Here is a 24,757-nt window from a genome sequence, read left to right as displayed (position 1 = left end):
TTAACTAGAAGACAGAAAATTCCGAAAGCTTCAAATCACTTGGAACTAAGAAAAAAAAATCCCAGTAGAGTTGTACGTCACACTTTGGGCACAACCCTGGAAAAAGGTGTGGACAAGAGCAGAGGGAAGTGAGAGTGGAGTTCAAACTGATTTGAAACCATTGCTGGAAAGCACATCAGCCTGAAACAGAAAATACTGTAGAGTTCCGGTGAATCACAGCGGGGATCCTGGGGAAAGGACTTCAGTGCGTGTGAACTGAAGAGGCGTCAGACAGGCGCTGCTTCAGGGAGAAAAGAATTCACAGGAAGAGAGACACAGCCTTTGGAACCTCGGGGGGATAAAGAAAAAAGAAAAGAAAAGAAGGGACATTTCAGGTCTTGCGAGAAAAATAGAAAAACAAAAAATTGGAGGGCACACAATCTTTCCTACTCCCACTCTCAAATGATAATAAAATTAAAACGTAGAAGGTGTACATGGATGGCTACAGTGACAGAAAAAGATCTTAAATTGGGAATCTTGCAAATATGTAAAATCCATGAAATTAATAAAAGAAGCCTAAATCTACACAAGCTATAAAATAATAAGAAAAAAATCCATTTATGAAAATGCCCCTCTGAAAGTAAACAATAATGTGAAAACAGCCACAATGCGACACTGCACAGTAAATGAAATCAAGCATGTGAGGACATGAAAACCACCTTATTTTACTTTCCTAAAGTGAATTTTATTTCATTTTATTTATGTTTACAGAGAGGGAAAGAGAGAGAGAAAGAGAGGGAGAGAAACACTGACGTGTAAGAGACATCAATTGGTTGCCTCCGGCACGTCCCCAACCCAGGACCTGGCCTGCGACCCAGCCATGTGCCCCAACCAGGAATCCAACCAGCAACCTTTTGGTTTGCAGGACAACGCCCTGTCCACTGAGCCACACCAGTCTGGGCATGAAAACCACTTTAAGTCAGAAATTAAAGTATGAGCCAAGGATCTTATTTTCAGCCAAGCTCTCTTGCAAGTACCAAGGCTATAGAAAAATAATTTTAAGATTGTAAAGATGCAGGGAATATTCATATATCAGCTCTTCTAGAATAGTATTTCAGAGGATCAGTTTCATTCAATCCAAAAATCACTGGGGAAACTTTGGCAAAAGAATCATTGAGCATATGATACACAGGGCAGGCAAAAGTGGGTTTAGAGTTGTTCACATGGAAAATAATACAATCATAAATAAGTAATAACATACGAATAAACTCTGTTTCTCATTCTCACAACTATAAATCTAGTTTTGCTCACCCATGTATTTATCAGATCTAGGAGTAAAACAAAGGTGGGGGAGATAAAAATATATTTACATATTTTATATGGCAAAGCAGAAATAATGAAACCAGAAATGAGAGGAAAAGATAGAAAAACTGAAAGAGAAACAGCTTGTTGAGAGCGTAGTAAAGTAATAGCTGGGAGTCAAAGATCACCATTCGAACCTGACCGAAGGTATAACGGAAGATTACATAAGAAACAGGGACTAGGGACATTAGATAGTGTAAGTTCAAAAGCAACCAATATGACAAAAAGACACACCCCACTAAGCTTCAAAGGGAAAGAAAAGGGCTACCAATTTTATGAAGAAGCTACCTGTGGACGATACAATGAGAAATACACAGAAGCATGATAATAGGAGATACTCAATCCAACACAGGTCAGATGGACTAAAAACAAATATGAATATATAACAAAATCAGGTACAGGTTTTAATGATGAAGGAAAGCCCTATTACAATAGTAACTAAGAAGATCAAGTATTTATGAATAAGCTTAAGCAGAACTGTGCCACACAGATAAGAAAACACTCTAATAACCTCCTGAAAGACCGGAAGTGTACTTGACCAAGAGGAAGGTAGCCTTTGTGTTTTGATATTAGTATCATAAAGTTATTAAGTCTTCTTGACAATTCTTTAAAGAACCATATAGAAAAATGGGCAAAGACATGACCAGATAATCTAAAAAAAAAAAAGTAAAATGACCTTTAAATTTTCAAAAACATGTTCAACTTCACTTATAAGATGAATACAAATAAAACCACACTGAAATATCCTTTCTTTCTCATTTGATTAGAAAAAAATTAAAACGTTGGACAGCTGTTGGAAGCAGACACACACACTGGTGATGGGGATGCAAAGTGGCCCAACCTGATGGGGGGACACGGCAATGTTTGATACAACCATCTACCTGTTGGCTCAGTTATCCCATGACCAAGGATTTTCTCAGAAGAGATCCTCAACAGTATGCAATACATTTGCACAAGACTCTATTGCAGCACCATCCGTAACTGCAAACTATAATTACTAAAATGCCCATCCATAAAAGAGGTTGAATCCATTACAGTGTACCCACATAGTGGAGTACTATGAAGCAATGAAAACAGAATGGGAAAATCTCTCTGAGGATATATTTTAAAGTGAAAATCATGTTTAAATTCATTTTTTTATTTTCAGAGAGAGGGGGAAGGGAGGGAGAAAGAGAGGGGATGATAAGCATTGATGTGAGCGAGAAACAGGATCGGTTGCCTGTGGTACACACCCTGGCCGGGACTGAACCCGTAAGGCAGATGTGTGCCCTGACGGGGAATTGATTCAGTGACCTTTTGCTTTTGAGATGACACTCAACCAAGTGAGCCACACTAGTCAGGGCTGAAAGTCATATTTTAAGTGAAAAAGAAACTGAGTGCAAAATAGTGTATATAGTATGCTACCTTTTGTGTAAAAAGGTAATAAAAATAAAATATGCATGTCTGGGTGTTACTGCACCGACAAACACAGGAAGGTGAAGCGGACACAGAGGAGACCAGTGGTCTCCAGCACACGGTCGAGAAGGGGATGTGGGAAGCGGCAACATTTCTCTGCGTAGGCTTTTTGAAGTTTTTGGCTTTTGGAACTATGCGAACGCACTGCGTACTGAAAAACAAGATTAAATTAACAATGAGAAAAACATCGAGCCTAAAATGGAATACAAGCCAATAAACCAAGGGTGGGGAGGATGGCATGGAATGAGCCCAAGTAACTTGGAACACAGATAGAAAGTATGCAAAAATATATTGAGTTCTGTTTAGCAGGACTGTCTCTGCAGGAGCATGTTTTACTGAAATTGCCTTCGGTGTTCCCTAGACCCTCACAAACGAGTTAATGCATTGAGGCTAACGGGAACTACACCTCTCACTGTTGGAAAGCACAGCTGAAATACTGCCACTGGAAAGACTACAGTGAACCTCATGTTGAATTAGAGTTGGAGGTATCAGTAAAAGCGCATTATTTTTAAGTATGTCTAGATAGCTATATTCCCACCTCTGTATCCATAGAAATGGCTGTCGATAAACATGTCTGTCCTGCTTTCTGCCAGTCCTCACAAAATAATGCCCTTTTCTTGGGCCATCCTGCAGTTCTTGACCAGGAAGGGAAGGTGTAAGTACATTTCTTCAGAAAAGTGAATTTTGGAAATCAATGTAGCTGATTTCAAGTCATAGGTAATTCTTATCCAACCCCAGGCAGAAAGGTTATGAAACAACTAAGGAAAAATTTAAAAAACGGGCCTGGGTCTCAGGATGAGCCACGTTTTTTTCTGGATGACTTTTTAAAAAAATATTTTATTTATTTTTAGAGAGGGGAAGGGAAGAAGAAAGAGAGGGAGAGAAACATCAGTGTGTGGCTGTCTCTCAGGTGCCCCAACTGGGGACCTGGCCCACAATCCAGGCATGTACCCTGACTGGGAATTGAACTGGTGATCCTTCGGTTTACAGGCTAGCACTCAATCCATTGATCCACACCAGCCAGGGCTGGATGACGTTCTTTTAAGAACATGACCACATAATCAGTTCATGCTATTGCCCACGGGTGGGTCACTTGGAGGGCATGTAAGCGTGGAAACAGTGCTGGACAGGAGATGCTGGTGTCGTAAAAAGCAGAAAGGACAGTGTCTGCAGAGACTGCTGGACCCCCGCTGACTTTCCCAGGCCTGCTTGCCTCCTTTTTCCCACTCCCCCTGTGTCCTGGCCTCACGGAACAACGTCCAGTTTCTGAAAGCACCAGGCTGGCTTCCTCTCCAGCACGTGCATTTATTTCTAGAATGTGCTTCTCTGCCTCATCACCCCAGTTGGTTGGAGCATCACCCCTCCACAAAGCCCTTCCGTCCTCTGGGTTTCCTGGGCACTGTGGGAGCGCCTCCATTACAGCGCCCCTCTGTAGATGGCTCCGGGTGCCTGTGCTCGGCAGCAAACTCTGAATTTCACCTGGGCAGGTGCCCACAATTTCTAGGAGCCAGGGATAGGTCCACCGAAAATTCATAAAGCATTATAGCATCATTGATCTTTGCTAAGTGGAAGGACATTTCAATCAATTTGGCTATTCTCCCAGGTTTTTGTTCTGAGGGCAATATTTTGATTTTCAAAATTGAGATTGCCTGAGCAATGTCTGCACTAATCTATCCATTCTTTTCTGCTAAGTCCTTCCACATTTTTCTGGGTTCTCTTTGAATGTTTTCCTGGAGGCACAGGGTTTCCAATATTTGGGATTAAATTAAGTATTCATCATGAGTGACTTTCATGCTGCTTGAAACATTTTTAAGTATTTATTTATTTATTTATTTATTTATTTATTTATTTGAGATAGGGTAAGGAAAGTAAGGAGAGAAACATCAACGTGAGAGAGAGCCACCTACTGGTTGCCTCTCCTAGGCATCCTGACTGGGGACTGAACTCGCAGCCTAGGCATGTGCCCTGACTGGGAATCGAACCGGTGACCTTTCACTTTGCGGGATGATGCCCATCCAACCGAGCCACACCAGTCAGGGCAATGTGTTTTAGATTGCATTGGAATTTTATATGGGTCTTAATTTTTCAATGAAACATCAATCATACAATAACATAAATTCTGGGCTTGTGCAAATCACTTTTCAGGTTAGTTCATGTAATTCTTATATATTATTATGCATATGTATTATTATATGTATGTACTATCATCATCTTTATATAGATGATAAAATTAAAAAGGTTAAATAAATTGTCCAAGAGAAACAGTAAAGTGTAGAGACTGAAAGCACGTGCTAGACCCAGACCCCTGAGTCTGACTACCTATTCCACCATGTATCGGGTATATAATCTTGGGAAGTTTACTTAGTCCCCTTCTGACTCACTTTTCTCATCTGTAAAATGGGGAGAAGCATAGTGCCAAGCTCACAAACTTACTGTGATGATTAAATGACTTGGGAGAGTGCCGGAACGCAGTGAGTTACACAGCACTGTTGGCACAGGGTCCCCAAACCGGGAGGCAGTGAAGCTGGAACACGTGCCCAACCTGACCCACAAAACTGTTCTCACAACTACGTGTGCGACCTGATCCAAATAACCCAAATGCTCGCCTGTCTTTTTCCTCATTAATACTCTTGAATATCTCCCTATTGATTTCAGGATAAAGACCAAATCCCCTGATTCAGCTCCTTGCTAGGAGACCAAATTGTCCCGTCTGCCCAGGGTGATGCCCGTTTATGCCTGTTGTACCCCCATCCTGATCAGTGCAGCATTTGTCCAGAATTTTTGGAATTTTAGGTTAGAAAATAGTTTTTAAATACAACTGTTTTATAAATCTACTGACCAATTCACCAGTCAGTAAAGACATATATCAAATTTACATAGCTTTAATAGTATAGTGCCCCCTCCGAGACCAAAACCACCCCTGTTTGAAATATAAATTATATGCATCCCCTACATACAACACTCTTCATAAAACAGGCTGTTTACCTCTTCAGTTCATTGCTCTCTTCTCTCTCATTGAATTGATCACAATTCTCTAACTGAATCATGCCTTTGCAAAGACTGTCCCTTTCAGGAGGATGGACTCTAGCCTATGCCGTCAGCATGCAGCATAAATGGCACCCCCTTGGGAAGCCCCCTTGATTTCTCAGGTTGGGTTAGGGGCTCTCACGTGGCTCCTGGCACCGTGTCTTCCTCTGCCAAAGTGCTCTGCGTTCTCCACAGTAATTACAGGCTGGACTATGGCCTTGAAGGCAGTACCTTGCAGAGAGGTGGTCATTTGGATTCTTTCCTTGTTTCTTTCATAAATGGATGAAAAAGGTTATTTTTCCCTCTCATTCCCCCCCTCCCGTGTATTGAAGCCATTCAAAGGTAAATTTCATTCTATTGTTTGGGAAGGATCTTCAAGTTCTAAAAATGCAACACTTCAGTTTCCTCTTCTGTGGCACAAGAAATAAAGCAGGTGGATTGACTCACTATTGCAAAAGTAAGGCCAAGTTATGAGCATTCTTTTAGAGCTCAGACATGGAGCTTAGATCAACCCTGGTCTGACTAGGGTGGCCACTGTGGTGCGAAGAAACACTGTCCCCACCAGTTGGTGTGGCGTGTCTAGCAGAGCTCTGGCTGCATTACTGTGCCTAGCTGTCCCTCCATGTCATGCTTCTGTGTGGGGTGCAAAACACAGAACTGCACGCAGTGACCTCCTTGGCTCTTTCATCCACATCTGAACAACTTGTACCCTAAGTCCCCGCATCACCTTGGGAGGCTGACCTCACTTCCGGTCCCTATAACCCCAAACCCTGATATTGACTCATCTCTTGGTCAAGCACCTTAAGACAGAAAAGTCTAGCAGTGCTGGTAAGGCAGCTTGAAATAAATGGAGTCCTGAGATGTGAACGAGAAGAGAAGCAGGGGAATTTTCACTAGCGTGAATAGGGAAGGGGCAGTGATCTGAGAGGTTCCAGCAGTTCAGTGGATTTGTGTGCGGAAACCTGGTTACCAACGAGTGGTGATGGAGATGGTGGTGCTGATGAACAATATCTCTTTCTGTGTTTCTTATGAAATATGGTAACATGCTTTGCAATTATAACATCACTTATCCCCTTTCACATACTGTCTCCTTCATTTAAATGTTGCACACCCCAGCACACTTTACTAATAATGCCCATCGGTGTTAGGGTTTGATACATGCCAGACTCTGGTCTTGGCTTCCTACCAGCAAGGCCGGGGGTTGAGCCCAGGCTGGCTCCGGCGTCTATACTCTAACCACAGGACTACACAGCTTCTAACACAAAGAAGCTTCTGCGTCACCCGCACACATCTGCAAGGCACGGACTTGTGGCTAAACAGGAGATGAATCAAAGAGGCCAAAGCAAGTGGACAGAAGCATGAGGGTGGAGCAGAATGTGGCCTGCTGGCCTGAAGGGTACGTCCCAGAAGGATCAGGAAGCAGCCCTGAGGTGTTAAGCTGCCTAGGCCTGACGATCTGCCCCGAAGTCCAGCTGGACACAGTGTCAGACAGCAGAGGGCAGCAGCATCAGCTGTCATAGGCAATGGAGGAAACCGACACCCCAGCAACCTGTTGATCCTACACTATCTTGCAACAGAGAAATTGTTGCTTTCAACTCAAGCCAGAAATGATTTCCTGAGTCACGGGGGCCACTTTCTGGGCTGCGTCCTGATCTGAGCTTGTCCTAACTGCAGGATGACCGGTGTCGGGGAAAGTGGGTCAGCTGCCCCATACCATACACCATAGCAAAAAATACGTACACAAACAATCACAAAGATGAGTGGGAAACAGACCTGCTTTTTGAAGACCTTCTAAATAAATCTAAGAATTAGTTTTTCAAAATCCACACAACCAAAGGCAGTGTGAAAACTCCTCCTTAGCCCATCTTGTAAGAGATACATTTTCTAAAGTACACTTGAATTTCCAAGTTTCAAATTCTTTAGGTTTGCATGTTACCGTTTTCCTCAAAGGCATTTGTAATGAAGTTTCATGATTCAAAATGCACCTTAGTTAGTTTTCTAGAAGAATCAGAATGGTAAAGAACCAAGGCATCTGAAGCCCCACAAAGGGTCGTCCCTGCAGGGCTGCGTGCCGGAACCCCCGCCTGGACACAGCCGTTTTCCCAGCAGCCCCATGCACACAGCGGCCGGTGCCGCGCCGGCTCCCTGGGACGCCAGCAGGATACAGTGAGCAGGGCAGGCCACATCGAACACGGCGTCTGGGTGTCCGGTGAGCCCCCAGGTGTGACAGGCAAACGCTCAGTAATCCTGTCCCATGATCTCCCGCCTGCAACCTGGATTGGGATGGGAAGATAGCCTGCCTCACCAGTGACGGGATGGCAGAGGATGAAAACGCCAGTCATTTTGAGTTAGACAGCATCCTTAGATCTGTCTTTTGGTAAGACATTTAGGGGGGGAAAAAGCCACAGGTATTTGCCCTGCACACACATTTTCAACGGCCATGGGGGCAGAGAGGGGACGCCATGGACAACTCAGGTTATCAACGTTGCACCGGGCGACCTCGGAAACGGCCAATTCGGCCTGTGTGGAGGCGGCTGCAGGGATCAGGGAAGGAGAGGGTCCCGGGTGCTTGCGTTTAATTTCCACTGGAGAGCAATAACTAAGCGTTTTTCATCTCAAAGGTGTCCAGGGATGACTTGAGGGAGAAAAATACTGACTAGGCTCTGACCAGATGGTCCTAAATAATCCCTTCATCTCCCTCGGGACACATGTTAAAAAGGCCACCCTGAAAATCCCTCAGCTGTAAAATCTGAGTCCATAATAAAATAACTATAGAGTCAGTATTTAGTGTTAGGTCCATCTGAAATGTCACACTTTGGAAGTGTCTGAAGTGCCCCCAGGGAAACAGCCCTGGTGTATAGTGGGGGGGATGTATTACCTCGTCAGCCCGTATCCTGGGTGAGACCAGCTTATGAGTGGGTTCTTCTGCTCTGTCCCTCGTGGGCTATGGGTGACACAGGGTTGGCAAGGAGCAGAGTGAGGACAGGAAAGGAGACGAAAGAAGAGAAAAAGAAGAGACACAAAAATGTTACCAAGGAACCTCAGAAGTCCAGCTTTCCTCATTTCATTTGTTATTATCATCCCACCACCTTTCCTACTGTTTCACTCCAGGTCTCCCCATGGAGTGGTCTTCTAACAGGAGGGATCTGAGACCCCCACAGCTCCGGAGGCTGGATGGGGGCTGTGGGCCGACAGGGGGCCCTGAAACACCAGTCTTTTTTTTTTGTTTCTCAGATGAAATCAGTATAGATGATACTAGTGAAGTCCATATGCCTTTGATGGGAAGTTTTTCTTCCAGGCGGATTCATTAGATATGCTGACACACTGTATCTCAGTTTCCCCACAATAGAGGTGGTAACTCTTGTCCCATATGGCATATTTCTGACAAACGCACCTGAGGTCTATGTTGGAGTGGAAAATGGGCAAGAAAACCTGGGTGACCAAGTGACGTGGCCACCAGGCCTCTGGGTGTCCCCTCCAGAGCGCAACGAGGTAAGAGGGATGGGGGTGGTGGTTGGAGGGAGATGAGGTAACTGGGCTGAGGCCTTTTCATCAAATTTTGTGGGTCAGGCAGCATCGTCTCCATGTGAGGCTGCCCTTCCCGCATGTGCCACTCCTGGCACCCTGTCCCCAACCCCAGCACCGTCTCTCCAATCACTAACCCCGCCCTGCAGAGCCGTCCGAATCGCATCAACTGCTGCTTCTCACCAGCAGTTAATTAAAAACTGTTAACCAAGAAGTTCTTCTATTCCCTCCAACTTCAGCTTAAGAATGCTCTTAACATTCCCTTTACTCTTTTTTTCACTTTTGACGTTATATGTCATAAAAATTCTCACTGGTTTCCATGAAGCCTCTGCAGCAAATCAACACAAGGAACCACGAGGGGCACAGTTCTCCCACCCTCTCCCCGGGGCTCCCACAGCTCATTCTGTTTCCCCTTTTCACTCATTCCATTCTTGAAAGCATCGTTCAGCCAGCGAACAAGCACGGGGGATGAGCAAACGCTCTGAGCCGTTGTGGCAGTGAGCTGATTTAAAAAGAAAACGACGCATCTGTGACCAATGACGTGAGATGGTGGTGAGCGCTGTTAGGGCAAGCACACACTCTGTGCAGTGCGGTCAGAAACAGGAGTTAGTTGAAATGGCGGGGGCATGCAATTATTGGGAAAGAAGCTGCCAGGGAGAATAAACAAGTGGATACCTGTGTAGGTCATAGCTTCCTCCATCTTTATTTCCTGATATAGGAAAATACAAGAGTAATTTATGTTAGCGTTAGGACTCATAAAATCATTCACTACGCAGTGTTCCACGCACATCTAAAATCCTAGAAAGAAACATCTTGCATTAAATACAGACAGGGCTGAAGTCCAACAGAGCTTTTCTGTTGGGTTCAAAATGAGGACTGAAAGCTATAAATACAAATGTTTACGATAAAACACATAACAGTTTTCATACGAAAAATGAGTGGGATTGAGAAAGGAGAAGGGGCCATGGAAAAACGGTCAGGCAGTGCTTCCAGAAGTCTGTTTGAGTCGCAGTAAAAGTCACACTTCAGTTATTTTTAGACAAAGCACTTGGAAAGAAAGGCCAACGATCACCTCCGTTAGGGACTGTCTAGAAAGTGGGGAGGACCACGTGAAGGCCTGCAGCAGTCAGTGGCCCCTCCCGTGAGTCACCCAGCCGTGCAACCGCTGGGTCAGTTTCATTGGGGAGAGTGGCTGTGTCATCACCAGTACGAGTGCTGTGTTCTTTGGGGGAGAAATGTCTTTGTGTAGTATTCCCAGTGCCTCTAAGAGTTGGTTTAGTTTCCAGGCCTTTTTCTTCTCCTTTTCCCCCCAAGAATTGAGGAAAGGGTCAACAGATAAGCAGATATCTGAAAGGATTTGAGCGCAGTGGGGTCAGTGACCAGATGACCCAGTTTGCAAGCCAGGACCGGACCCTCCTGGCTGGCAGCTCATTTCGCTAGGGCGTGAACTGAGAAGTGCTGACGGACGGCTGAGATGGGGCCCCTCTCACAGGACTTATTATTTCTTATGGGGCTCTCACAGCTCGAACGCCTTCAGGATCCTACAATGGTGGAAATGACAGGTGGCGAGGTTGGCCCTTTCAGGGCACCCCCAACCTCTATCTCTGATCAGGGCCCACAGAGGCGCAGGCAATGAAGGACACAGAGGACTCAGCCGCACAGCAGAGGTTCCTGCAAACGGGAACCTCAGCCTGTATGCCCAGCTCAGCATGCTGTTGACTGTACGCTGTGCTGATACCACAGCCCTGGCCAGCTTCAGCTCTTTCCCCTTCTTTCTATGGATAGCTGGTATTTACATTTCTGTAAGAATGATAAGAAAATGAGTATTCTCGTCAACTGCGGCATAGACAATGCATCCCCATGAGCTGGAGGAGAAATAAGTTAGTTTAAGTCTGCAGACCACAGTGGGGACATCTGCATGATTCCAAAGAAGCTCTCTCGTACTGTTAGATCCAACTCAATGAATGGCTCAGATAGCTCTGGTTTCAGGTGGAAAACGCCACCAAAGAAACCAAGTCACCGTGTCATGGGCAGAGGTCCGACGGGGGAGCCCCAAGCTGTCATAAGCAAAAATAGGGTCCTCTTACAAAATAGGATATCCCGGTTTACCGACAGTATGTCTATGACTGTTGACAGCAATAACAAATGAATCCCCAGTGCTTTAATCTCATCTTCCAATGGATGCTTCAGTCTGAAATTGGGGTTTAGTAATAGAAGTCCCATAGGAGAGACTGGAACACAAAGCTCACCCAATCTTTTGGTGTGTTTAACTTTGCACTAATGCACGCAGCGCTAAATTTAGAGAAGAAATCGTGTTTGGAATCTCCTGGAGAGCTTCCCCTGTGAGCGTCCCAAACGGTTTGTGTCTGTGCACACAAACATTGCAAAGGCAGGAAACCTGACACCACCAAGAATTTTCCAGGTGACACAGGGAAAAAAAATGAGTTTTCTTACCCACTTCCAGGCCCTTAGGTCTTGGGTTGCACTGCTTATACCCTTGGCAGCTTCTGAGTTCCATCAGCTGTACGTGTAACTGGTTCAAAATGCCCCGTTCAACGGTGTGCACTGTATTTGTGAGCTGTGGATGAAGAGCCAGGACGGCATGTTGAAGTCCGTGTTCCCATTATTCTACCTTCAATAACCTTCACAGAATGAAAACATAGCTACTCACCTGATAAGGATCTGTATTCATATCAAAATACTCCAAAAAGCCCGTGGCGAACTCACAGAAAAGAAAATTATGTGTCTCATTAACGGTACGCAAACACCAGTAGGTGTTATTGTTTGAACTCGTGCAGGCACAGAAAGACCCCACTGTTGGTAAAAAAAAAAAGAGAGAGAGAGAACAAGACAAAAAGAATGAGAAGTGGAGGTGGGCTAGCTGTTCCCATGTTGCCTTATTTTTATGCTTTAAGATTCACATTTTCTTTCTTGAAAGTACTCTGTGGGTAGATGTTAAAAGTAACTGTATTTCCTCCCTCTCTATATAGATTTGCTGTGAGAAATTAGTTGATTTGATCTTGATCAGGTAGTTTGCTTATTTGTTTATTTGTTTGTTCCTTCACCTAATATTTACTGAGCATCTTCTGTGTGTTGGGGGTACAGCCTCTCCCAGACATGGTCTGGTCTCTTATTTTGAGAAAATTACATGTAGGAGTGGAAACAAATGTTAAGCAAAAACAAAAGCAAAATACTAAAAACAACCCTACAAATGGTACAATTATGAATGTGGTTAAGTTCTATGGAGGAAAAAAACAGGCTGACAGAGTGTATAAAAGGGTCTTAATGTCATCTGAGAAACAGGGAAGGTCTCTGTGAGGAGCGATGTTATAGTTGACTCTGAGGGTGAGTATGGTCTGTGTTAGGTAGAGGGGTTCAGGTGGGTGTAGGGTCAAAGCCTTTCAGGGGGAGGGAACAGTGTGTGCAAAGGCTCTGAGCTCAGGATGCTTGTGGCAGAGAGAAGTCAAGTAGCTGATGTAGGTGAGCCTGGGAGGAAATGGGCCAGAGTAGCATGGGCATATTAAGGATTTTGTTAGACATGTTAAAGATTTTGCTTTTTATCCTAAGGAAAGGAGGATGTCATTAAACAATAACTACATTTTCTGAGCGGAATGGATTGGCAATAGCAAGAGCGGAGTCTGGGGGACACCCAGGAAGCTCTGCAGGGCTGAGGTCAGAAGTGGTGGTGCCTTGGGCGGGGGTCTCCACTCAAAGGGGGAGACGCTGACAGAGTCGGAGGCACCTCCTGTGCAAGCTACAAGCAAACTATAACTTCATGTTTCCCAAATACTTCATCTTCCAAGGGGCTTGCCAGTGCTGACACAATAAATTTTGTTCTTTCCCCAGGACCCCTGCTTTTGTTATTCCGTCTGCCTGAGGCGCTGACCCTCCCGCCCATGACCCCCTTTCACATGGGCTGCTTCTCTGGACCCTTAGGTGTCAGCCTACCTTCACCTCTGCAGGAAGGCCCCTTGTCTCCACCCTCTCAGAGATCACTGTTTCCTTATAGCATCGGCATCCCTTGTCATGATCTTATTTCACTTTCCTCTTGATGACACCTCCCCTCCCACTGGAATGCAAGTGTCAGAGAATGAGGTGCATCCGGTTCCTTGCTTGTCTGCAGGGCTCGGCCCACGGCCTGGCTGAGAAAAGAGCTCCGGCGTCGGAATGACCCCCAGAGAGCCCCGTACCCTGCTTTAGGGACGCCCGTTAAAAGGTGCGGGCTGTGCCTTGAAGAGTTTGCTCAGCCTTCGTGTGACTATAGACTTAAATGCAAACACAGACGCTAAAAGAAGAAGTATTGCTGCAGAAAAAAAAAATCCTCACACTGGGCCCTAGATCCCTCCCAGAACAGCCTGGGAGTCCTGGATGTCTCTGGATCCCAGTTTCAGAAACCCTAACCGGGGTGGAGTTCCAGCTGCGGCACGATGATGATCTTTCCTCCGGGTGAAATGCTACAGAATTGAGGGTGTCATCTGGCTGTGCCCTGGACCACTAAAGCAAGTAGAAGCACTAATTTCAAAAGTGCACAATTGTGATTACTCTGTTTCCTTAGCGATTTCACGTAAGTCCAGACAGTTCGTGGCGTCCCTGAGGGTGTTCTGCAAGCACAGCGCTAGGTGCTGAAAGGGGCTCAGACTCCGTAGGAAATGGTTCCTGCATCTAAGGAGCTTTTACTGCCTTTTATTACCCTTAGAGCAAGGGTGTCAAACTTGTTTTCACAGGGGGCCACCTCAGCCTCCCGGTTGTCTTCCAAGGGCTAAATGTAATTTCACCCCTTTAACAGTTAAGGAGCGGTTACATGTACACAGGCCTAAAATTATATTTGGCCTTTTGAAGGCAACCGTGCGGCTGGCGTGGCCCCTGGTGAAAATGAGTCTGACACCCCTGCCTTAAGAGTGTACACCTGAAATGGAGCACAGGCGACACATATCTGGGGCCAATTAGTTCACCCATTATTACTGTTGTTTAGCTACAGAGTGTCTTCCTGGGCGGGAACGCCACGAGGGGCTGAGTGGTATGTACAATATCAGGAGAAAAACTCAGGGACAGGTTTGTATTTTCAAACAAAATTTAAAAAACGCTCTAATGAAAAAAGTCATTTCTGGCAAAAACGATTCTAGTTGCCGGTATAGGAAACAACCGGATGCTCTCGTCTTAGACGATGCCAGAGTGCTGGATGCACGTGACTGACTTCCTCGTCTGAGTGACTGTGACACGAGTCCTGTGTCTCTGCACCAGGGCGTTTAGCACAGGAAGGGACTCACGGCTCCAGAAGGGGGCGGTCTGCCAGTGGTTGTTGTCGTGCGTGAAGCAGGTCAGGCCGGGGAGGCTGCACTCCTCCCCCTTCCTCGCGCGTTTCTTCTCCTTCCTCTCTTTCTTCCTCCTGCGGTTCTCCTTGTAAAGCTGTAGTTTGCTGTCCACTTCTTGAGCGGCCTCCCTATTCCCACAGAAGGGATTTTTTTTTAATGACCAGAAAGCGCCTTCTCAGTTAAAGATAGGAGTATTGTTATGAACTTGGCACAAACATTCGCTCCCATGATAAGAGATACACAATAATGGATGACCTCTGTTTTCCACGGAGGCCCTCAAGTATCATCAGTAAGAGTGGGGGCAAACTCGCTGTGACGGCTCTCTTAGAATTCTACTGAGCCGTAACAGCATCAACATTTCATTCCGTATTTACACGCAAACATCGAGCCAATAAACGTCCACGTGAATCAGCAGGTTCCACTATCTACCTCTCTGGATAAATGGCTGAATTGCCTGGTGGCTGAGCACCTGTCAGCCAGGACCGCAGCAGCTGGATTCGATGGCTTGCGTTTCAAGGTTTCTAAAATTCTTTGACAAATTTGACAATACAGGCTTGGGAAGAATTGTCTTTTTAAAAAAATTATTTTGCTTTTACCAGAAGGGCTCACATTTTGTTGAGACTCAAATACTCAATCCCTTTTCCTTGCAAAGTTAACTATTATTTAAAAACCACGTATATTTCCTCCAACTTTCAGAATTCACCACGATGCCTGGCTGCTCTATAGAACACACGGGTCTGGCCCGGAGCGGCCATCTCCCAGTCACCGTGCACAGAGAGCCACGCTCTGCCCAGAGTAAAACCCAGTGACTGCTCGTCCGCCGGTGAGAGCACACACAGAATCAGAGGCCTGCTCACAGCTTCCCCAGAGGAGCCCTTGGCATCACCATACTCCCCGGGCAGGGTGTGGGCTTGCGCTCAAGGCCTGGGGCTCTATGCTTTCCCCGTGGCACCCACTTTTCCCCCGAGCAGGCTCCCTGACCACACAGGAGCCCCTGCAGCCTTTCAGGGTTGCCCGGCACCCAGTCCTTTATTTCTAGCAACTGCGGGAAACGGGACTGTAATACTCACTTGAATGGGTGGAGATGGCTCTTCAATTTCTCTTGTTTTTTTACACCTTTCTCTTTATTGTAATAGCTACAGGAAGAAGATGAAAAAGTGAGTCTTCATAATCATGCATTTGTTAAAGAGTTTATTTTATAAAAAGAAGGCAGTTACTTTGTTGTAACTATCTAAGCTTAATGGGACCGACTTACAGTTTTTATTTTTTCCCTGTCTGTGTAGGTTTGTTTATGACACTTTGACCTAAATAATTCAGGTCATTACAAACATATGATAATACATTCACTTTATTAATCTTTCTATTGGTAAGAGAGAGAAACAGGCCCAATGCTCATCGACGTAGCCTGTGCAAAACCCGAGTGTGGGAGGGAGGCCCGGCTGCCTCCAGGCTCACCTCTGTTTACTGCAGACACACTCCTCGGGCTTCCTCCTCTTCAGGTGCCCTCGCACTTCTCTTAAATTCTTAATTTTATCCTGCAAAGCTTCGATCTGGAAAACATGCACTTCGACAATAACATTTCTAAGGATTTTCTGTGTTCCATAACTACAGCCCTTCGCTGGAGATAATAATAATTAAGTGGAAACAAACTGAGCGTAGAGTATATCTCCCTCTATATTCCAGCTGACGTCTTATCATGAGCACTGACAGGTGGCTCTTTTATAACTGAGTTACTTTCTCACAGGGACTTCAGAAGGTCACTGAGAACCACCCCCCTCCCGCCTCCATGACGTCTGAGGCCCTGGGCTCTTCAGGATCTGGACAGGTGAGGTGCTTCTGCATCTCACGTCCATTCCCAGCCTAGGCCGTCTCTCTGGGGCCCCCTTCTTCTCTCACCCTCTATTTTGTTTTCAGTCAGGACTATCACTATATCACTGAAGAATGAGAAATACCTTGCTGTTCTATTTTTCATGTAACTATAAGAAGGCGACGGGCACACATAACATGTACCACCAGTAGAACTAGCGAGCCAGGCTTGCACTGGGAATACTCCTCTGGTCACACGGCCACGGCTCACCTCTTTGTCAATGTACGCCTTGTGGTCCTTCCACGCTCTGGCCGACTGATACAGTTCTCTCTCACAATGGATTGTGTCGTTTGGAAGAATAAAGCACCTGTAAAAACAAACAAGAAACATTAGAAATAGGTCTATGTTCTAACATTGAAAACAGTATTAGAAATGGCCAAGGGAACTTAATTGCCCTCTAAACGCTTGATTTGTATACAAGCTATGGTTTGGAGCTGAGCCAAAGGCCAGGGTGAGTGGGAATGTCTCCCGGCTACTGGTGGGCAGAGGATGCTGTCAGAGAGCAGTCACCATTCAGATCACCTTTCGAGGCAGCTTTCAGTGTTCACATTCCCATGAAAAGATAACACCCCAGAACTCCAGCTTTGAAAGCCCCATCAAGTACTGTAGGGGGGAAATGAGGTTTTCATAGTTATAATGGAAATGTTTGACAAAATGCAGTTAGAATTGCGGGTTGCTCATCCTACTTATTTCTTGTAAGAGACTGCCTGAAGTACCCCGTTATGTCTGAGGGGAAGAGGCAGGCCCAGCAATAGAAAGCTGGTGGGAGGTGAGGTTGATCGATAATGTCGGAGAAACAAATCCTGGCCCAAGTCTCTGAACAGTGACAGGCACCTGGAGACCAGCCCCAGGGATAAATGTCTAGTGTGGCTCATGGTATCCTGCCTGCTTAAGTGATGAAATGAAAGACAAAACAAAGATTTTGCTAACACAGCCAGAAAGAAATCACTTCTCTGTCAAGAGAGTCCGTCGATTTTAGCCCATGAAAGCTGCGGGGAACCATCCGCCTCCCGTCTCCATGACGTTCGAGGCCCCGTGCTCTTCGGGATCTGGACAGGTGAGGTGCTTCTGCATCTCACATCCATTCCCAGCCTACGAGGTCTCTCTGGGGCCTTGTCCAGGGCCCATGGTTCTCCCTGGATCTCTGTGTAAGTGCCGAGACCGTGACTGCAACTGCTCTGAGCCACAGTGACCAGGAACCACAAAGAACCCCTAACCAGTGTGGCGAATGACTTCCCTCTGTTTTCCGGGGGCCCCAGGAAGGTGACTGCTTAATGGCAGAGCTCCATGCTTGCTAAGGAAGATGTGACAGAATCACTCTGGCTAAATTCTCAGCTGATCAGCCTTCATGGGAAATTACACCCAATGCACACACCCACTTCTATGACTGTTTGGGCTCCTTACTGCTCCTTTAACCTTACTGTTATACAGGCCAGCCCTCGGACATCCTATTGCTGAGTGACATTTTGTACGGGGACCAAGTAGTGGTGCTACGTGGGGATGACTTGGAACTCAACCCTTGTGAACACATAAAGCGTTCCTACTTGTGGGTCACTCGGACGGTGGTGGGCAGGCCCACAGCATTGCCACTGCTGGCCAGCGTAGCATCCCCATGGCCACCACTGGCAGCTTGGCGACCTCCTGGCCCCTGGTGGCCTTCATCATGACGCTTGGCAATGTTTCTTGGCTGCAACACTTGCAATTCTTCCTCTTCCAGATTTATGTCATATACTTCGCCTTCAAATTCAACCGATAAGGAACGTGTCTGCCGAGTGTGGACAAACCTGGGCTTGTACTCTGGAAATAAGGGAAGATATGTTAATATGGTGTCCAGATGTGCTTGAGGGCAGCAGAAAATGATCACCTGGCCCAATAAGCACTTTGAAAAGCAGCACACGGTACACAGCGGGGCAGCAGACTGGCATGAGCAGCTCATTGGAATTCCCTCTGGGAAGGGTGGAATCTAGTCCAGGTTTTGCCACTTTGGGACGGGGTGATGGCCTCAGGCCTCCCTCCCTCCCGAGGTGGGGCAGACCTGGATGATCACCGTGATCCTTCCCATTGACAGGAGGCTGTGAACTCCTATGGTGAGTTTCCAACATGGACTGCTAAGGCAGTTTGAATAAAATGATAGCCCTGATTATGACGATGAATAATGGTGACTATTGCTTTTTGACCTTTGCTATTCATCTCACACTTATCTCTAATCTCTAATCTTGAAAAACAAGTAGTATTATGATAAATCTTTAAAACATCAGATTATCCAAATAGGCTAATGAGTTTGGTTTTATTCTTGTTTTATGGATGAGAAGACTGAAGTGCCTTGAACGTTCCTCCCATTTTGCAAGGTTACAGAGCTAGATTCCGATTTTAAGTAATTCAGAGTCTAAAAACCAAAAAAGAGCCTTCTTATTACTTTGGGAGGCTTTTTCAAAAAGGCAAATGCTCTAGACACCTGCTATTTCACAAATAATAGAGGATCACGCTAAGAAATGTTAAATTTGGCAAATGCTTCCATCAGCCAACGGACTCTCAACACCTGGCAGATGGAGGCTCATTCCAGGGGGAGGCCAGCTTGTCTTCTGGTCGCTATACGCCACTGTCAAGGCTCATAGTGTGCTGGGTCAGAGCTCAACGTGCGGACATGGGTCCCTGCTGACCAGATGCGTGCGGGCTCTGTGCGGCATGCTCACAGTCCTTCCCCCCTAGAACAGGAGGAAGGAGAGCCTATTGGTGCAGTATCAGAACCGTCCCTTTCTCTCTGCAGAGTCCTGCTCTGAGGGCAATTTCCACCTGTGGACATGCCTCCTGCTCTCAAATGTATAAGACTCCACACAGCGTGGACAAGTACCCCAGAATTCCTTAGTTTGTGCTCCATATTGAAAAATCATTGTGCGTTGTGGACAGCCCTTGGGACAGACATCCAGGTTTCTGGGTGAGAGGAGGCTGCCCCCACCTCTCAGCTGACCATGGTCATCAGTTTCTGCTAAGGGATCGTGTCAGGGGTCCTTGTCCCTTGTGGGTTTTCCATTTGACATGTAAAATATTAAACCTGGCATTTCCTCTCAGGGAGGAAAGAAAACCTCCCACATTAACAGCTCTCAGACTTTTGAGTTATGGACTCCTTTGAGAATTTGTTGGAGGTTATGAACATCCAGAGAAATGCATATACACATAGATTATACTTAAAATTTTGGATAACATATTAAGGGGCTCATAATCCCTGAAAACCCATCTGTGGGATTCAGGATAAAAAAGCCTGTTTTAAGGGCTTCCACTGTTCTAGTGGATGATTTGATTTCCTCATTTTGGACACAGAATGGAATCTAATGCATGTTGGTTATTTCCAAACCAGTATAAAAAGGACTGGTCACAGCAATGAGTCAGTTTCTATTATGCCACTAGATGGCACTAGACCCCCATTCTTGTATGGACTGTATAGGCCTAGGTTTTCTTACCTATACAATAATAGCAATCTCTGATACTTTCTATTTAAAAAATGCTACGCAGTGATTTTTCATACTAAATTCAACTTTTTGACTCTGCCAGTGAAGAAGAAGGACTTAAAAATATATTGTCTAAAACACATATGCTTTTATAAATAATATTTATGCTTTTCCTATTAATTAAATGAACAAGCTTTGAAACCTTGGATTTATTTTCTCCATTTTTTTCTTTTTTTAAAGCATCGTAAGGCAGACTAATCAGGACATTAGCATTAACATAAAATAAAACCAACCTGAACTATATAATGTTTACTCCTCGATAGCTCTTTTGTGTGTGGTGTGTAGGTTTTGTGTCTGGTGCTTTTAATATACAGGGTCCAGAAGAAGTAACACCTGCTTAAGTGTGGTTAGTAGGGTAATAATATGGGTGTAATAATTTATTGTTTTAATTTGAACATTTCACCCAAAATGTCATATGGTGTGCTTGCGTGTGATACTGTTATGTTACAACTACATGCCTGTGAGTTTGTAATAAAATATTTTGTAATAAACAGGAGACATTATTTGTGTCAGCCCCTGTATTTGTATTCTATGGTTAAGTGAAAATGCTCACAAAGTGAAAGTTCAATTTCCCTTAGCTTTTGTATTATAAACAGGATGATTATTCACTTTTAGCCCTAAAACTATGCATTGCTCATAGCTAAAATGTAGACAGAGCAAGCCTTTCCTCTCTGTAGTGTCTGTCCCCAAAAGGCCCCAGCCTGCCTCTGAGACAGTCACGCCTGTGTCTTACTTGGAGTCCCCTCGTTTCTCAGGAACTGCCTCTGACTCTTCCTCTGGCTCCTGCTGGCGCGATAGCCAGACTCTCCACAATTGCACTCTTTGTCCTTGGGGTGGAAGCCGCGAGAGTAGAGGTTCCGCGTGCTCTGCCTGACGGTGAGCAGGTCGCTGGATCCTTTGCACTTGTGAATTCGAAGCTTGCCCGACGCGTCCTCAATGCACTGCCACTTCTGCAAAAGCCAACCAGGTGTTTCTCATTAAGCACTGCCGCTATGGTTTTGAGAAGCCCTGGCAACCCCCTTCATGAGAGTGCTTTGCAGAAAGGCAAGCTTTTAAGCGATCCTGCACTGAGTCGGCTCCCAGCCCTCTCTCACTGGAGGCAAACACAGATGACAACAAAATCATTGGAAATCAGGACTACCTCAGTGACACCAGAGCCAAAAATTGATCCATAAATCCTTAGCATCCAGACTAAACAGAGTCTTGAGTGAAACGCGTAAAAGCCCTTCATTCACCAGGCCCCAGAGCTCAGCTGTCAGGGCCGTTTTCCCCAGACCCCTTCTTCTCTGGAAAAACAAACGTGGCTGCTTTGTTCTCTGCCCCTGAATTTCTAATGCGAGTCCGAGAAGAGTGGCCCAGGAGGAAGACAGAGATGACTTTAATCTGAGTCCATCCCAGGGCGAGCCAACTTTCACTCAGCCCAGACATGACCGGTTTTCCTTTGTGCCTTGTCCTGCTCCAGACGCCGCACACCCAGCAGAGAGAGCTGCTCCTAAAGGACACAATGTCCACTCTCCCAAGAGGGGCGCACGGGGAGCAGGCACTGGGTTTTCACGTTTGAGTCTTCGATCAAGACGGATGCAGATGTAAAGTGCAGCATAGAAAATATAGTCAATAGTATTGTAACAACTATGCATGGTGCCGGGCGGGTACTGGAAATATCAGGAGGAACATCTTGTAACTATAGGATTGTCTAACCACAATGCTGTATACCTGAAACTAATGCAAAATGCTGAGTGTAAACTACAGTTGAAAAAAAAATTTTTTTAAACCTGCTTGGCCCTGGCTGGGTAGCCTCCGTTGGCTAGAGAATTGTGCCCATTCGCCAAGGCTGTCGGTTCCATTCCTGGTCAGGGCACATATAGGAATTTACCAAAGAATGCATAAATAAGTGGAACAACAAACTGATGTTTCTCTCTCTCTCCCCCTCTCCCTTTCTCTCTAAAATCAATTTTAAAAACTCTACCCCAAAACTTGCAAAGTAAAAAAGGCCACTGCAGACACTGCCAGCCCAACTCTGGACAAATAACAACTCCGCAGCAGGTCTCGGCGTTCCTGTTTCCTGAGGACCGGTCTGGCTGAAATAATAGTGCCTCACCCGGGGGTCATTTCATAGGGGCCTCCGTATCTGAAAGACCAAATCACCAGCCTTTTACTTTTGATTTCCCCCTTCTCCCTTTCTAAAATGTTAACTGCAGAAGCAGAAAACATAATGACCTCAATTTTAAGTTGACCACAGTTGTTACAAAGCAATTTTAAGTTGACCACAGTTGTTACAAAAAGCTATTGTGCAGTGTTATCGTGTTATCGAAGCTCTTTCCCCTCCTTCCATCTATGAATATCACCAGTGTGTAATCATTTATTGATACTTTTCTTTAAATGGATACATTTCTAAACTGTGGCCAGAGCAATGATAATTATAAAATTATATGTTTGTTTTGCCAGTTATATATTTTCACGTGTAAATTAGAATCAATACAAAATTCTTAAATAAAAGATGTTCTTTCATGCACCATATAAGGTCTCACATAGCCTATTGAGGTGCCTGTGCTATACTTGGGTAACTTTTCCATTTCCGAGTGTCCCGAGGCAAGGTTAAGTTGGTTAAGGGCCTTCGACAGTTTGGTCAGCAGACAGATGACACTCACTCGTGGGCAAAATGGTGTCAGCCATTCACAATGGACCAAGGTTCAGAGTCACAGTTTGTTTTCTCTCACCAGAGTCACCTGCCTTCATTAAACGTTGACTTATCTTGCCTGCCTTTGAGTTTCTACCGTATTGTTCCCAAACCCAGATACAGAGAACCAGTTCTGTGGTTTTGCTTTAGCCTCATACACTCTCGGTGCTATTGAATTTAGCTGATTATGTCAAGCCACATCAGACTACCTTTTTGTGTGGCTTTGACAGAATGTCTGAGGTGTACAACATCTCCATCCTGAGAGGCAGGAGCTCGAGGGACAAGGCAACTCCCTATTTACAAAGCCGTGTAAAAGCAACAGAAATGAGAACAATCTAAGGGTTAACTAAGGGAGAGATGATTTAACTAAAAGCAAACAAATAAAACGCCCAAAATGTGAAGTCAGCTTGACAAGGCACACTAGCTTATGTTAAATCAGTGGTTCTCCCTCTTGGCTCCACAGTAGGATTTTCAAAAGGTGGTTTTAATGTGTAGTTGGGGTTAGGAACCACTACTCTACATTTGCGAAGTCTGGTTGCTGGACCTCTTTGCAGCTGGTTCCCAAGAGGATGGCTCAGATGGACGAGTCTTGGAGAGGGTAATAGTATTCCTGAGTGTGGGTGTGGTAGGCATCTTGGGTGTGAGACGATGTCTCCAGTTGCACAGGCGAAACACTACTAGCTCATCTACACTGGCAAAATGACGAGTAACCTGGTCTTCTCCCTCTCTCTCCACAGTTGGGTGACAAGTGACCGAACGGAGTCCTCGTGCGCTCTCAGCTGAAAACTGCGCGTGCTTTCCATGGTTCTGCCATCCCAGGCGGAGACCAGTGCTGTCCAGGCCTGGGCGTGCGGCGCTCCCAGATATGCCCAATTAGCTTGAGGAGACGCCGTGAAACCTTCTCAGAGACTCGACTGCAACTCCATTCAGAAATAATTGCATGCCACATAGAATTTCTGCTGGTGAAAAGTGTCGTCAAAATAAGTGATAACCTTTTATAGCTCCATCAAGTTTGGAAATCAGTGATGCTTGACTATCTGTCTTAAATCCAAAGGGGTTAAGGCATATCTGTCCACCTGGGTAATCTCTACCTCAAGGGTTCAAAACCTGGGAGTTGACTACTTACCACCCATAATAGCAAGAGAAGCAGACAGCCGACTCACAATTCAAGTCAAATAGAAGGTTACAAGGTGTTCTATCAGGCAGAAAAACATGGCTAATTTTATTTTTGAAAAAAAAATAGTTGTATGTCTTTTTGTGGTCCCAATTTATATCAACGTTAGAACAAATACTAATTTTTAAACACAGAACTAGAATGAACAACTTCCTTTGTGATAACCACAATGCATTAAAAAAATTCTGCCTTTTTAAAAAAATAATCATGGCCTGGAATTGCTGAGGCTACAAGTAGATGCTTGTAGAACACAAAAGCGTAGGCAGAATCTTTAGTGACTTTGCCTATTTGGAACACAACCTGCATTTTTCCATTAGCCAAATTCCTGCTGACTTCCTATGGGATAGAGATGAAAGAAAACCTGTTTCCTTCCTGAAGAGTTGAACTTGACCACACCTGAGGTCTGGCACTGTACTTGGCACTGGCAATGCATATGCAAAATCAAATACAGATCGGTACATTCATGTACATGGACAAACATTGCACACCCACATATACCCACACACACACTACATATATGAATATACATACCCCACATTCTTGTATCAAAGAAGAGCCAGGACAAAGATGCTAATTACTTTTTATACCATGAATCCTTTGAACAAGTCCTAGACCTTATGAGATAGAGCAATTAGCTACGGACTTTGAAGATCTTCTTAGTGGCAAGTGTTCCAGGAATGCTAATGAAATAAAATTGCCACACATTTACCACAGTCATTTTAGTGTTCAATATCATGACAATTTTTATGGCTGAGCAATAAAACCTTGAAATAGCTGCAGCTGAAATGGTTATCTCACTTCGTGCATTATTGAGGGAGGAGAAGAAAGATCATTTTTAAAAGAAGTGCTCTGAAACTCATGCCGCGTGCCACT

The 24,757-nt window shown here is 45.2% G+C and overlaps 1 protein-coding gene across 4 annotated transcripts in view; it reads right to left on the bottom strand.

Annotated features, from left to right (window-relative positions):
* The window catches only part of SULF1 (sulfatase 1), a 163,282-nt gene that overhangs the window by 3,025 nt on the left and 135,500 nt on the right, over positions 1 to 24,757 (bottom strand). For all 4 annotated transcript variants that reach the window (XM_037058682.1, XM_037058683.1, XM_037058679.1 and 1 more), the window contains 10 exons: positions 20,767 to 20,983; positions 18,072 to 18,324; positions 16,738 to 16,834; positions 16,116 to 16,210; positions 15,731 to 15,796; positions 14,616 to 14,788; positions 12,020 to 12,162; positions 11,803 to 11,926; positions 10,024 to 10,057; positions 8,702 to 8,767 (listed from right to left, as the gene is read on the bottom strand). In XM_037058682.1, coding sequence (XP_036914577.1) covers positions 8,702 to 8,767; positions 10,024 to 10,057; positions 11,803 to 11,926; positions 12,020 to 12,162; positions 14,616 to 14,788; positions 15,731 to 15,796; positions 16,116 to 16,210; positions 16,738 to 16,834; positions 18,072 to 18,324; positions 20,767 to 20,983 — 1,268 coding nt within the window. The remainder of the gene's footprint in view (positions 1 to 8,701; positions 8,768 to 10,023; positions 10,058 to 11,802; positions 11,927 to 12,019; positions 12,163 to 14,615; positions 14,789 to 15,730; positions 15,797 to 16,115; positions 16,211 to 16,737; positions 16,835 to 18,071; positions 18,325 to 20,766; positions 20,984 to 24,757) is intronic.

This window comes from Sturnira hondurensis, unplaced genomic scaffold, assembly GCF_014824575.4.
Source record: "Sturnira hondurensis isolate 20B ecotype Veracruz unplaced genomic scaffold, ASM1482457v3 Scaffold0010128, whole genome shotgun sequence".
In the NCBI taxonomy this organism is placed as follows: Eukaryota; Metazoa; Chordata; class Mammalia; order Chiroptera; family Phyllostomidae; genus Sturnira; species Sturnira hondurensis.
This window is presented reverse-complemented; position numbering and strand designations above follow the sequence as displayed.